Source organism: Lampris incognitus, chromosome 6 (genome assembly GCF_029633865.1).
Source record: "Lampris incognitus isolate fLamInc1 chromosome 6, fLamInc1.hap2, whole genome shotgun sequence".
NCBI lineage: Eukaryota > Metazoa > Chordata > Actinopteri > Lampriformes > Lampridae > Lampris > Lampris incognitus.
In genome coordinates, this window is record NC_079216.1 from 51,730,334 (window position 1) to 51,744,169 (window position 13,836).

At 43.6% G+C, this 13,836-nt stretch overlaps 1 protein-coding gene across 1 annotated transcript; it reads left to right on the forward strand.

Moving 5' to 3' along the window:
- Nucleotides 1-2,766: 2,766 nt before the first annotated feature.
- ska1 (spindle and kinetochore associated complex subunit 1) lies at nucleotides 2,767-12,472 on the forward strand. The gene is made up of 7 exons (XM_056282527.1): nucleotides 2,767-2,904; nucleotides 3,644-3,723; nucleotides 3,852-3,967; nucleotides 9,936-10,030; nucleotides 10,994-11,131; nucleotides 11,414-11,583; nucleotides 11,862-12,472. Exons 2-7 carry the CDS (start codon nucleotides 3,648-3,650, stop codon nucleotides 12,008-12,010), a joined length of 744 nt encoding a protein of 247 aa, XP_056138502.1. The 5' UTR covers nucleotides 2,767-2,904; nucleotides 3,644-3,647; the 3' UTR covers nucleotides 12,011-12,472.
- Nucleotides 12,473-13,836: the final 1,364 nt, after the last annotated feature.

Below are 13,836 nucleotides of genomic sequence, written 5' to 3' on the forward strand. Positions count from 1 at the left end.
CTATGCCAATAAAAATTAACTCAAACCCATTCACTTCCTTCATCACCATATCAATAAACAGTAACAAGCCTGGGTTCATATAAAGAAGACAAGAACGAAAGCCACTTTATTTTGTCATTGCGTTATTACAATGAATTGTAGTCTTACAATGAATTTGTTCTCTGCATTTAACCCATCCTATTGTATAGGAGCAGTGGGCAGCTGCAGCACCCGGGGACCAACTCCAGTTCTTCTTTCCATTGCCTTGCTCAGGGGCACAGACAGGAGTATTAACCCTAACATGCATGTCTTTTCGATGGTGGGAGGAAACCGGAGCACCCGGAGGAAACCCACACAGACACGGGGAGAACATGCAAACGCCACACAGAAAGGACCTGGGACGGCCTGGGGTTCGAACCCAGGACCTTCTTGCTGTGAGGCAACAGTGCTAACCACTGAGCCACCATGCTGCCCCAAAAAAAGTTGAGCTCATTGTCAAGACAAGAGCCAAAAACCAGCTAACTAGCCATGCAGGGTTTTAATATATGGGCCAAATAGAGTTGGTACATACCCCAGTTACCAGGGATCTCTGAAGGGCCCATTGCATAGTATGACAAACATGTCATAACAGTGTAGTTGACCCTCACTGCAGAGGAACCTGTAAAATATGTATTTCAATAAAGTAAATATTGCATGACTCTTACACTGATAGAATGTGAAGATATAAATATTCACAAATTCTTTGTAGAGCATATTTAAAGAGGCTCATTGAGGATGAAATCCTCTTCCTCTTTTCATGTTGAAAATATACAGATCTGATGTATACCATCTGATGACACTAACAATGGGACAGGGAGCCAGCAGATATACGTGTGCAAAATTAAAGTAATACAGACATCATAATCAAGCTCCTATTTTTTGGTCCTACCCAACATAAACCACATTAAGTTACTGACGTAACATTTGCTAAGTAGCTAAGATTGGGGTTTTGTATGCTTCCTGTGGAAGAAGCACTTCTTTGATGAAGCATTATGCCAAAAATGTTGATGAAAAGAAATAAAAACAGGAGAAGCCCTAGACGGCCACAGTCACTAAGTAGTAAATTATGATTTAGGCAATATGTTGTGCTTCGAGGGTTTGAAGTGACTGTGAACTCTTAAAAGATATGGAAATTGTGTGTTTCCGTTGTTGTTGTAGCATGTAAATTGCACATAGTAGAGTTTTCCCAAAGTTATTGTTAATTGGGATCTAGTGCTGAAAATGATCAAGCACAATGAAGAGAACACAGAAAAGGACTTTGGAAAAGAAAAGCTTGCATTAATAATATCATTATCAAGCTACTGTATTGTTTTAAATAACATTCTCAAAAACTGCATATACTCCAGCTAATGGATTTGCAAGTGAATTTCAAATGCAAAAAGAGAAGGCTGACTCTGATGTACCAAACCAATTTTATCAAACTAAACTACGTAAGTGCGATCGAGTTTGTCTCCAGTTTGTTCAGATCCGACAGTCAAATGGAGCGGACATGATGAGGCCGCTGTCCTAAGAACCCGAGCAGAAAAGGAATGGAGCTGATCAGAATATCTGATGGACAAGCAAAGATTTTTGGCATTCATTGCCATGGTCATAAGCTGCGCTGCTGAAATAAAGGAGAAGTTGGAAAGGATCAAGATGGTGCTAGATGCTACCAGCTATTTGTGTACGCAGTAATTGGCTTAGGGAGTCAATATTCAGTGGCACATTCACTTTCACTGGTTACCTAATTGGATGCTGTTGTCTCAGACCTTTTGGCAGACGCCTGAAGATGTTACAGTGATTTGAGGCCAGTCACATGTTTTCATTGGTCTCCTTGTTTAAAGGCCCATATGAAAAAGGACCTTAAGCTAGGGACAGTTGTAGCATTTCAGACAAAATCTTCCTCCTCACCTACAAATTCCTCCATGCCCTTGCCCCCAATTATTTATCAGACCTCCCCCACCCCTATATTCTGTTCTGCAGTCTGCTGTCTGCGACACAGGCCTGCTTTCCATCCCCCATATCAGCTTGCAATTTTTGGGGACAGAGCCTTCAGTGAGGCAGCCCCACCATTTGGAACTCTCTCCCAGCTGATATCCACAATGCTGTTTCTTTGGACATTTATTTAAAAAAAACAAACAAATTCCTCCTGAAAACTCACCTGTTCACCAAGGCCTATGGTCTCTAGTCACTTCTATTATCCCCAGCTATCTTTGCTATTTTTATTTTCTGTTCTTGTATTATTTGTTTTGTCTGCTCCACTATGTGTAGAGTCGTTGGGTCCCTTTAAAGGTGCTATATAAATTTAAGTTGTTGTTGTTACCAGCAGATACTTGAATGTTGTGGACATATCTGAAGAGCTAGAATGATACACTGTTTGAAAGATTTGCTTCAACTTAGACAATTGAGTCTGGCTTATAGCATGGACAATGTGGTGAATGGGATCACTTTGGCCCCGTGATGGCCTGGCGGCCTGTCCAGGGTGTCTCCCCCGCTCAGTGACTGCTGGGATAGGCTTCAGCATCCCCGCAACCCTGAGCGCAGGATAAGCGGTTTGGATAATGGATGGAAAGGATGGATGGGATCACTTTGAGTGAATACAATCAACATTCAGATGATCTGCCGCCATGAATGTATACACTCCGATACAGTAGATGGCGGTATAAATATTTAAAGTTGCTTTTCGATCCGCCAATAAACAAGAAGAAGGACAAGAGCTAAAAAATTAGAACGAAGAAGAAGGCTGCCGTCCTGCCTGCCAAAACTATGGCGCAACCGTGATCAGCTCCAACATAGCGGAAGCATTTAGGTTAGCGCGGGAAGTTACAACCATCTATAAAATTCAAACTTCTGGCTGCGGCGAAGTGGGTCGTTATTGTTTGTCTTGATGCATGCTCAATAATCCAGGTAAGCAAATCAAAGGTTGGATCAGTTCATCCGGTTACAACGTTTACTGACAGATATGTTTCGTCACGTATCTGTCATTTAACGTATCTAGGTGAAGTGATTCAACCTTCTTTGGTTGTTATTGTTTAAGTCGCTAGATTCATACGTTTGTTAAAGAGTGCATGGATCTTTTGGGCAGTTGAGAAGAACCCATAAGGATAGACGATAACTACATACATAGTCGCTGGCGTCGGCTAACGCTACAAAGTGTGTAGCTAATTTGCAGTTTGTTTACACAGCCAAAAGGTGCCTACTTTAACTAGCTGCTTCCTTTTAACGCAGGCAAACGACAGCTCCAACTTTCATGCTACTGTTCCAATGCCCTTTCATACCTACATGCGTTTTCCTGAGGGGGAAAAACACTCCAAACTGAGCTCAGTTGAGGTCGGCTATATAACATATGCCCCGAAGTAGCGTTTCCGAGGTCTGATCTAACAGTTGTTTTCACAGTAGTTATCCTATGCTGATTAAAATTATTAGTGGTATGTTTGCATCGATGAAAAGCCAATTCCTGATTTTGATACTTATCTAAACAAGTCAGCTTGGCCTGAATGTACTGTATGCGATGAAATGAGCAGTCCAGTTGACTGTTTACAAATGATAGTCCAAAATGCAGACCAGCCATCTTTTGAAATGACTTCAAATCCTCTGTGTTTTTTGTTTGTTTTTTTCATGAGTTCTCAATTGTTCACCATTTCAGGAATATGAGTGAGTTTGAGGATATCACCCGCCACATAAATGATAAGATATTATCCTTACAACGCATGCTGGATCTAGCAGGTAAGACGTATTGGTAAATAGACAACAGAGATGGCAACGTTGTCTAAACATTATCTTCTATTATGCTATTATGTCTGGATAATTATTTTACACGGTTTTTTTTTCTTTTAACTCTTAACATAATTTAGTGGCACCTCAAAACAGACTTCAGAAACTTGGACAAGAAATCCGTAGCATAGAGGGACTACTATATGAGTTTGAAAAATGTGTGGACCGTCGGAAGGACCAGCTAAAACACCTGAAGGTATAGTCATATCCAACATCCCGTGTGGGGAAAGTGATGCAGATTCTAATAGATATTAGGGGTGTGCAAAAAAATCGATTCACATAAGAATCGCGATTCTGTTGCTGCCGATTGAGAATCGATTCACAAATTCCAAGAATCGATTCATGGTTTTTAGTCTTGCGACAACGCCGGATTCGATTTTTTTTTTTACGTGTTAGCTCGCTAAATCCTATAGATGGCGCTATGACGCCGCACGGTTTCCGCCCGGACACACCACCTTGACATGAGAAGTGAAGTGTGTGTCATGGAGAGACTGCGTGCAGCCCTGCGTGGGACTGTTTTCTTAATCCACTCCCGCTGGATTTCTGACCATTACCGCCCACACCCGCAAGGTGTATATTACACTCCCGCCCACACCCGCAAGGTGCATATTACACTCCCGCCCACACCCGCAAGGTGCATATTACACTCCCGCCCACACCCGCAAGGTGCATATTACACTCCCGCCCACACCCGCAAGGTGCATATTACACTCCCGCCCACACCCGCAAGGTGCATATTACACTCCCGCCCACACCCGCAAGGTGCATATTACACTCCCGCCCACACCCGCAAGGTGCATATTACACTCCCGCCCACACCCGCAAGGTGCATATTACACTCCCGCCCACACCCGCAAGGTGCATATTACACTCCCGCCCACACCCGCAAGGTGCATATTACACTCCCGCCCACACCCGCAAGGTGCATATTACACTACCGCCCACACCCGCAAGGTGCATATTACACTACCGCCCACACCCGCAAGGTGCATATTACATTCCCGCCCACACCCACAAGGTGCATATTACACTCCCGCCCACACCCGCAAGGTGCATATTACACTCCCGCCCACACCCGCAAGGTGCATATTACATTCCCGCCCACACCCGCAAGGTGCATATTACACTACCGCCCACACCCGCAAGGTGCATATTACACTCCCGCCCACACCCGCAAGGTGCATATTACACTCCTGCCATGTGCTCGTCCACTCCCGCCCGTTCCCGCAAGCATTCAGGCCCGCACAATAGAATTCAATTGATTTTGTCTTCTCCCGTCCCACAGGGAAAACACATTATTTTACTGTGTACTATTAATGAGGGGATGCATACCTGTCGGTAATAACGGAGCGAAATTACGTTCTCGTGCATAATTACATTGATACTCTACTACTACTTTCGGCTGCTCCCGTTAGGGGTCGCCACAGCGGATCATCCGTTTCCATTTCTTCCTGTCTTCTGCGTCTTCCTCTGTCACACCAGCCACCTGCATGTCTTCCCTCACCACATCCATAAACCTCCTCTTTGGCCTTCCTCTTCTCCTCTTCCCTGGCAGCTCCATATTCAGCATCCTTCTCCCAATATACTCAGCATCTCTCCTCCACACATGTCCAAGCCATCTCAATCTTGCCTCTCTTGCTTTGTCTCCAAACCGTCCAACCTGAGCGGTCCCTCTAATATAATCGTTCCTAATCTTGTCCTTCTTCGTTACTCCCAGTGAAAATCTTAGCATCTTCAACTCTGCCACCTCCAGCTCCGCCTCCTGTCTTTTCGTCAGTGCCAATGTCTCCAAACCATATAACATAGCTGGTCTCACAACCATCTTGTAAACTTTCCCTTTAACTCTTGCTGGTACCCTTCTGTCGCAAATCACTCCTGACACTCTTCTCCACCCACTCCAACCTGCCTGCACTCTCTTTTTCACCTCTCTACTGCACTCCCCGTTACTTTGGACAGTTGACCCCAAGTATTTAAACTCAGATGTCTTTGTCACCTCCACTCCTTGCATCCTGACCATTCCACTGTCCTCTCTCTCATTCACGCATAGGTATTCCGTCTTGCTCCTACTGACTTTCATTCCTCTTCTCTCCAGTGCATACCTCCACCTCTCCAGGCTCTCCTCAACCTGCACCCTACTCTCACTACAGATCACAATGTCATCCGCGAACATCATCGTCCATGGAGACTCCTGCCTGATCTTGTCCGTCAACCTGTCCATCACCATTGCAAACAAGAAAGGGCTAAGAGCCGATCCTTGATGTAATCCCACCTCCACCTTGAACCCATCCGTCATTCCAACCGCACACCTCACCATTGTCACACTTCCCTCATACGTATCCTGCACCACTCCTACATACTTCTCTGCAACTCCTGACTTCCTCATACAATACCACACCTCCTCTCTCGGTACTCTGTCATAAGCTTTCTCTAAATCTACAAAGACACAGTGCAACTCTTTCTGGCCTTCTCTATACTTCTCAATCAACATTCTCAAAGCAAACATCGCATCTGTGGTGCTCTTTCGTGGCATGAAACCATACTGCTGCTCGCTGATCGTCACCTCTCCTCTTAACCTAGCTTCTATTACTCTTTCCCAAATCTTCATGCTGTGGCTGATCAACTTTATACCTCTGTAGTTGTTACAGTTCTGCACATCGCCCTTGTTCTTGAAAATCGGTACCAGTATGCTTCTTCTCCACTCCTCAGGCATCCTCTCACTTTCCAGGATTGTGTTAAACAATCTAGTTAGAAACTCCACTGCCATCTCTCCTAAACATCTCCATGCCTCCACAGGTATGTCATCAGGACCAACTGCCTTTCCATTCTTCATCCTCTTCATAGCTGCCCTCACTTCCTCCTTGCTAATCCGCTGAACTTCCTGATTCACTATCCCTACATCATCCAACCTTCTCTCTCTCTCATTTTCTTCATTCATCAGCCCCTCAAAGTATTCCTTCCACCTTCTTAGCACACTCTCCTCGCTTGTCAGCACATTTCCATCTCTATCCTTGATCGCCCTAACTTGCTGCACATCCTTTGCAGCTTGGTCCCTCTGTCTAGCCAATCGGTACAAGTCCTTTTCTCCTTCCTTAGTGTCTAATCTGTCATACAACTCACCATACGCCTTTTCCTTTGCCTTTGCCACCTCTCTCTTTGCTTTACGCTGCATCTCCTTGTACTCCTGTCTACTTTCTTCATCTCTCTGACTATCCCACTTCTTCTTTGCCAACCTTTTCCTCTGTATAATTTGCTGTACTTCCTCATTCCACCACCAAGTCTCCTTGTCTTCCTTCCTCTGTCCTGATGACACACCAAGTACCTTCCTAGCTGTCTCCCTCACTATTTCTGCAGTGGTTTTCCAGCCATCTGGCAACTCTTCACTACCACCCAGTGCCTGTCTTAACTCCTGCCTGAACTCCACACAACAGTCTTCCTTCTTCAACTTCCACCATTTGATCTTCGGCTGTGTCTTCACTCGCTTCCTCTTCTTGGTCTCCAAAGTCATCCTACAGACCACCATCCGATGCTGCCTGGCTACGCTCTCCCCTGTCACCACCTTGCAGTCTCCAATCCCTTTTAGATGGTGCCTTCTACATAAGATATAGTCCACCTGTGTGCACTTTCCTCCACTCTTGTACGTCATCCTGTGTTCCTCCCTCTTCTTGAAATATGTATTCACCACAGCCATTTCCATCCTTTTCGCAAAATCGACCACCATCTGTCCTTCCACATTTCTCTTCTTGACTCCATACTTTCCCATCACCTCCTCATCACCTCTGTTCCCTTCACCAACATGTCCATTGAAGTCCGCTCCAATCACCACTCTCTCCTCCTTGGGTACCCTCTCCACCATGTCGTCCAACTCATTCCAGAATTCTTCTTTTTCATCCATCTCACACCCAACTTGCGGGGCATATGCGCTGATAACATTCAGCAATAAACCTTCAATTTCCAGCTTCATACTCATCACTCTGTCTGACACTCTCTTCACCTCCAGCACGCTCTTGACATACTCTTCCTTCAGAATTACCCCTACCCCATTTCTCCTCCCATTCACACCATGGTAGAAGAGTTTGAACCCACCTCCGATACTCCTGGCCTTACTCCCCTTCCACCTGGTCTCTTGCACACACAGTATGCCTACCTTTCTTCTTTCCATCATGTCAGCCAGCTCTCTCCCTTTACCAGTCATAGTGCCAACATTCAAAGTTCCAACTCTCACCTCCACATGCCTACCCTTCCTCCTCTCTAGCTGCCTCTGGACATGCTTTCCTCCTCTCCTTCTCCTTCGCCCAACAGTAGCATAGTTTCCACCGACACCCTGCTGGTTAACAGTACCGGTGGCGGTCGTTGGTAACCCGGGCCTCGACCGATCCGGTATGTAAGTCTTATTTATGATCCGCATATTTCATTTGGCAAAGATTTTACGCCGGATGCCCTTCCTGACGCAACCCTCCCCATTTGTCCGGGCTTGGGACCGGCACTAAGGATGCGCTGGCTTGTGCATCCTCAGTGGCTGGGTTAATTACATTGATACTACTAGTGCATAATTATAGATCTTCCAGTGCAATAAGTGCACCTATTCTAGGGCAAAATTAAACTGTATTTATTTGACTTATTATTTTAGAACCTATGTTTGTTTTTCTCAGGTTGTTTTACGTTTCCCTGGGTCTTTCGACGCACTGATCAGGAGTAGCGCTCCTCTATTCTGTTCTCCTCCTCTGCATTCATATGGTGTACTATCAAAAATATTGCACCATTAAACGCAACCGAAAAACGAGTGGACTGCTTTGCAACAACGTTTTTCGTTTTTTATTCAGCTGATAAAATATAAAATAAATAAGGGCAGCAACTATGTTGGCTCCACGGTCAGTGACAAACACAACACGGCCAACTACCAGTGACGTGTCCGTTCCAAACGCACGGAGTTTCCCAAACAGCCGGTTCCTGATGTTCTCTCCTGGTTTTGACACACCATCTTTGAAGGGGGGCGCAACAACACCCTTGAAACGAGACCGAAATCGTTGTTTGTGTAATGGATGGTGGTGGATATGAATGATGCTTTGTGATAATCCTCAGTCCATATAGCAGTTGTGATGGCACATCCATATGTTTCGATGATCTCTGTTACCACTGACGCCTGCAGTGCCTGAGCTCTCCCCTCCACATGTCTGGATACAGTGGTTGGGTGATGCAAAACATCTTTTACATCAAATTTGCCATTTTAAGCGACTACATTAACAACGTCTTGAACTAGTATCTGGAGGCCTCCCCACTATCACTCTCAGAAGATCCTCTCAGCTGGTGAAGGTCCCACGAGACTGTCTTTCCCCTACTGGCCAAGTTGGCTGAACGCTATCTATGCATCCCTGGTAATAGCGTTGCGGCAGAGAGGGTATTCTCAACTGCTGGGGACATAGTAACTGCACAGTGGAGCATGCTCACTCCAGAACATGTAGACCAGCTTCTGTTTCTACAGAAGAACCTAGACAGTCCAGGCAGGGGTTTACTTTACAGCTAAATGTAACAGTTCGTGTTTGCACTGTGCAGCTAAATGTAGCAGGCAGCTGTTGTTTGTTTGATTTTGTTATAAGTTATTATTTGAAGGTTTGCACTTTGCAGTTTACCTTTGCATTTTGTATTAAGTATTGATTTTTACCCTTTGTCCCAGAGCCGCCTTGGTTTCCTATTGACTGAGTGGACTAAAGGAAAATAACTCTTCTCAGGGTTGACACTGAGTAGTAAACGTTTACATTTGATTCAGTGTGATTTTTTTGGGGGGGGGGGACTTATAAAAGTGTCTACTGCACTCAAATGGGAAAAGTAACTTAAAACGGCAATCTAAAATCAAATCTATGAATGTACTGAATTGACAATTGATTTTGAATTGCGAATCGATTTTGAATTGAATCGTGACACCAAGAATCCGAATCGAATCATGAGAGTTCCTAAATTGTGCACCCCTAATAGATGTCCTAAACTTGGTGTGGGTGTGGGGGAATGTGAGACATTAATTGACTGTAAAGTGCTTTGAGTGGCTGTTGCAGCTAGAAAAGTGCTACATAAAATGCAGTCCATTTGCAGATGTTATTTTGTTACTCCAATAATTTTTCCTTAACAAGATGGACTGCTGAATGGCAATGGCTGTTTTATTTTTCTGTCAGGAATTGGAGAGGTCATTCCAGATGGATTTTGAGGCTGTTCAGCACCTTAACGACAACATACCCATACATATGCCCAGGAGAAAACTGCCTGAAATGTGAGGATGTCATAGTTTTTTTTTCGATTGCTTAGTTTTAATGAACAGGAGGCTGGGCATTTTGCAGCAATTCAATTGGAGGTTATAGCTTAGACTGTTAAAGGTATAGAAAATGTAACATGAATACATACATGGGTTGGTAGCTTGTTATATTTAGAGCTCGTAAGAAAGGTTTCTGTCATGCTTGACTGTTTATGAGAAAGTTGTGAGTATTTATGCATCGCTGTTGTAATGCCACGAGGAAGGTGCCATGCAGTCTGATGTCACATAGGGCTGAATAGGCTCAGTGCTGCGAAACTCTGATAATGTCGTCTCTTATCATTTACTTCTGAAAAATGGTGTTTAAAAAAAAAAAAGAAAGTTGATTTAATAGCCGGAGATCATAATGCTTCGAGTCTTACTTGGTCTGTTAAGCACATGTGATGTCAGACCATTTATGTAAGCGATCCAGGGATTTATTTCTGAGTAGTTAAAATAGTTCCAATATTGCATTCTTAAAATTGTTGATAATGAGGCAATTCTGCTGAAAAACCGACATTTGGAGACGGATATGTCTGTTGTAGGAGCACTTTATTTTCAATCATGAATCATTAGTTTATATGCATATCTATCTTAATGATATTTTTACCATGTGTTAACTTTTCCTTTAAACTCTATCAGGAGCATTACGAATAGGAAATAATGGGACCCAAGCATATTTTCCCTAACGAATTTAAGCCCACTGAGGCAGATTTGTAATTTGTGATAATGGGCTATACAAATAAAATTGACTTGAATTCAACACCATCGCCCTTGAATAAATTGCAGGTTATGTCTTTTTCAGATGTTATTTACCAACAGTAACATCATTCTGTGATATGCGGGATGGTGGTATGTGACCTAGATTTAAAACCATATTCTGTAACAACGAACTTTGAACCCAGCATTAACGGGTTTTGTTTTTGCTCCCATTCAATTTCTCAGTGAAAATAAACCTGCAACGAGTAACGATGGGCCAGTGGAGATGCCCCCTGTCCAGCAGAGGAAAGTCAATAAGACCGACAAGAACCACATCAAAGAGATGGAGCCAATCACCATGCCAGAGTTTGAGGGCATCCCTCAGTATGTAGAATCCCTTCGCAATGAATATATTTTGCTTAGCTTCAGCGGACTGTAGTAGCAGTTGTATATAATTATTCTTTCACCATTCATTACAGCTAATGTAGTTAACTAATGTAGAATCCAGATGAAAGGGTTGTAAGATTTCTTCATGATCATTCCTTTGTAAGGAACAAAAAACATTGCCATATATTCTTAGTGGCTTCTTTAATGTATTATTTTACTGCAAAGAGCTTAATTTCCTTTGAATGTCTTTTGCCCTTATACTGAACACTGTCCATACAGGTACATGAAAGGACGTGTGACCTATGATCAGTTGAATGCTGCCGTGCATATTATTAACGCAGCGGTAACGGCGAAGTACAAAATCGTTCATCATCATGCTAAGGGCCTGAACAACAGTGCACGCGTACTTAAGCAGCGCTTCAAGGATGAGGAGACAAAAGATACTAAAGGTGTGTAGGAACCGAAGATTTTCTGACACTTAGGAGAATGTTGACTAATCTGTTTGTGAATCACAAACAACAGCTTTGGCCATTTTTTATTTATTTATAGAACTAACAACTAGGTGTTATTTAAGTAGGACTGTGTATAGTCTGGAAGTACTGTAATTTTGGGTGTTAAGTAAACCTTCCCATATAGTTACTGGTGACTGGAAAAGCAGTCAACATGTCGGTATGAATACAGCTGTAATTTTAACTGAACTGTGCAAATTGCTTTTCATCCACAACAGGACATTTTTTTGTGGTGGAGGACGACATTCACAATTTCACTCAGACAAAGGTGGACAAACGTTTCCAGGCGATGCTGAATATGCTACGACACTGCCAACGCCTGCGTGAGCTACGGGGGGGAGGTCTCACTCGCTATGTGTTGGTTTGAAGGTCCAGAGGAAGTGGAACAGAACCTTTCATCTGTGGTTGCTGTACAGGAGATGGCAAATGGACTTGGTGACATGGGGAAGGGAAAGTAAAAATTGCTTTCTCTGGATGTTGTATTTGTGCTTGTGATAAAAATGTTTAGCAGGACTAATGACTGCTGGGATAGGCTCCAGCATCCCCGTGACCCTGAGAGCAGGATAAGCGGTTTGGATAATGGATGGATATGAAATAGTGAGATGAGAAATTATATAATTATTTAATTACAACTCCATATTTGTTGTTACTTTTTAATTCTTGTTCGAAGTGGGCACTCTGCCACTCTATAGTGATTGCAATAAAGAGTTTTTTGTAGAATGATTGGCTATAGAGCAGAATAAATCCTGAACATGAAATTATGTATGTTATTATTATAATGTTCCTGATCATTTTGCTTCCTTTTTCCACAACCGTAGTATGCCTTAAATTGAAAAGCTAATTAAGGAGAGCCAGTAGCTGTAGTTAACATCTCCTAAAAGAACTGTAATACATTTCAGAATGACCTACAGTGAAATGAAGGGCATCCAATATATTTCTGATGTACAGTGTAGAATATAAAGTTAGGCAAACAACTTAAAATACTTGCATTAAATGTCCAACTTTCCAGTGTCAAAGGATTGGCTTCAGAAACCTTAAGGGAAGGTTTCTGCTGTAGGAAAAGCCTTCCAAATGTTTTAATAATGCCGACAATAGATGATCAGATATTTCATTTTCTGTGTTGGGCACATGATTCTAACATGAAATGGCTCAGTGTGAAACAATGTAATAATTTTTTGGATCCCCCCTTTTCTCCCCAATTGTACCCATCCAACTACTCCACTCTTTCGAGCCGTCCCGGTCACTGCTCCATCCCCTCTGCCTATCCGGGAAGGGCTGCAGACTACCACATATCTCCTCCGATACATGTGGAGTCGCCAGCCGCTTCTTTTCACCCGACAGTGAGGAGTTTCGCCAGGGGGATGTAGCGTGTGGGAGGATCATGCCGTTCCCCCGAACAGGCACCGCAACCAACCAGAGGAGGCGCTAGTGCAGCGACCAGGAAACACCCACATCTGTCTTCCCACCTGCAGACACGGCCATTTGTGTCTGTAAGGATGCCTGACCAAGCCAGGGGTAACACAGGAATTCGAAACTGGCGAGCCCCGTGTTTGCAGGCAACGGAATAGACCGCCACGCCACCCGGACGCCCCCCACAATGTAGTAATTCTAAAACTTTGGCAGGGATTTTGTGCATAAGCTTGATTCATTTAGTACAAAATTATAAACCAGGCACATCTAGATAACATTTGACAAAGACCATAAATGCTGTAGAGATGAAAACAACTGGATTTTGAGTGCTCACTGTGGAAAGGTTAGGAACCTTATTTAGCTGAATCTTATTTAGTAGTTGTAACTAACAAAAGCTAAACTATGCATAATGCGTGCAAAAAGGGTAAGTTCTGACCTGAGCATATACATCTCTCTAGCTTCTGTTTTTCCCCCCAAGCACTTATCTCTGACATTAACTGTGCACAAAGTAGCATTTTCTGTCCCTTGAACTGCTTTATTGGTTGCTTCCGATTTTAGCTGCCTGCAACTGCTAAACGTTTTCATGTATAATAGTGTAGAACGAGACCGTTCGGGTCGGGCTTAGGGGTTATTTGAAGATGGGAGACCTGGGTTCTGCCAATCTCATGGCCGGTGTAGCGGTCTAAGCTGCTGTTAGCTGGGTTGGCAATTTTTATTTGTTTATTTATTTATTTAAACTTGGGGGACGCTTGCAGGCTACATAAACTTTTTGGAAAAGCAAGT

Bases quoted from the DNA above. Each gene is read 5' to 3' on its own strand.
- ska1 (XM_056282527.1), top strand. From the start codon at position 3,648: ATGAGTGAGTTTGAGGATATCACCCGCCACATAAATGATAAGATATTA. The intron at 10,031-10,993 runs GTGAGGATGTCA...TCAATTTCTCAG, and splicing joins AGGAGAAAACTGCCTGAAAT to TGAAAATAAACCTGCAACGA. The intron at 11,584-11,861 runs GTGTGTAGGAAC...CATCCACAACAG, and splicing joins GGAGACAAAAGATACTAAAG to GACATTTTTTTGTGGTGGAG.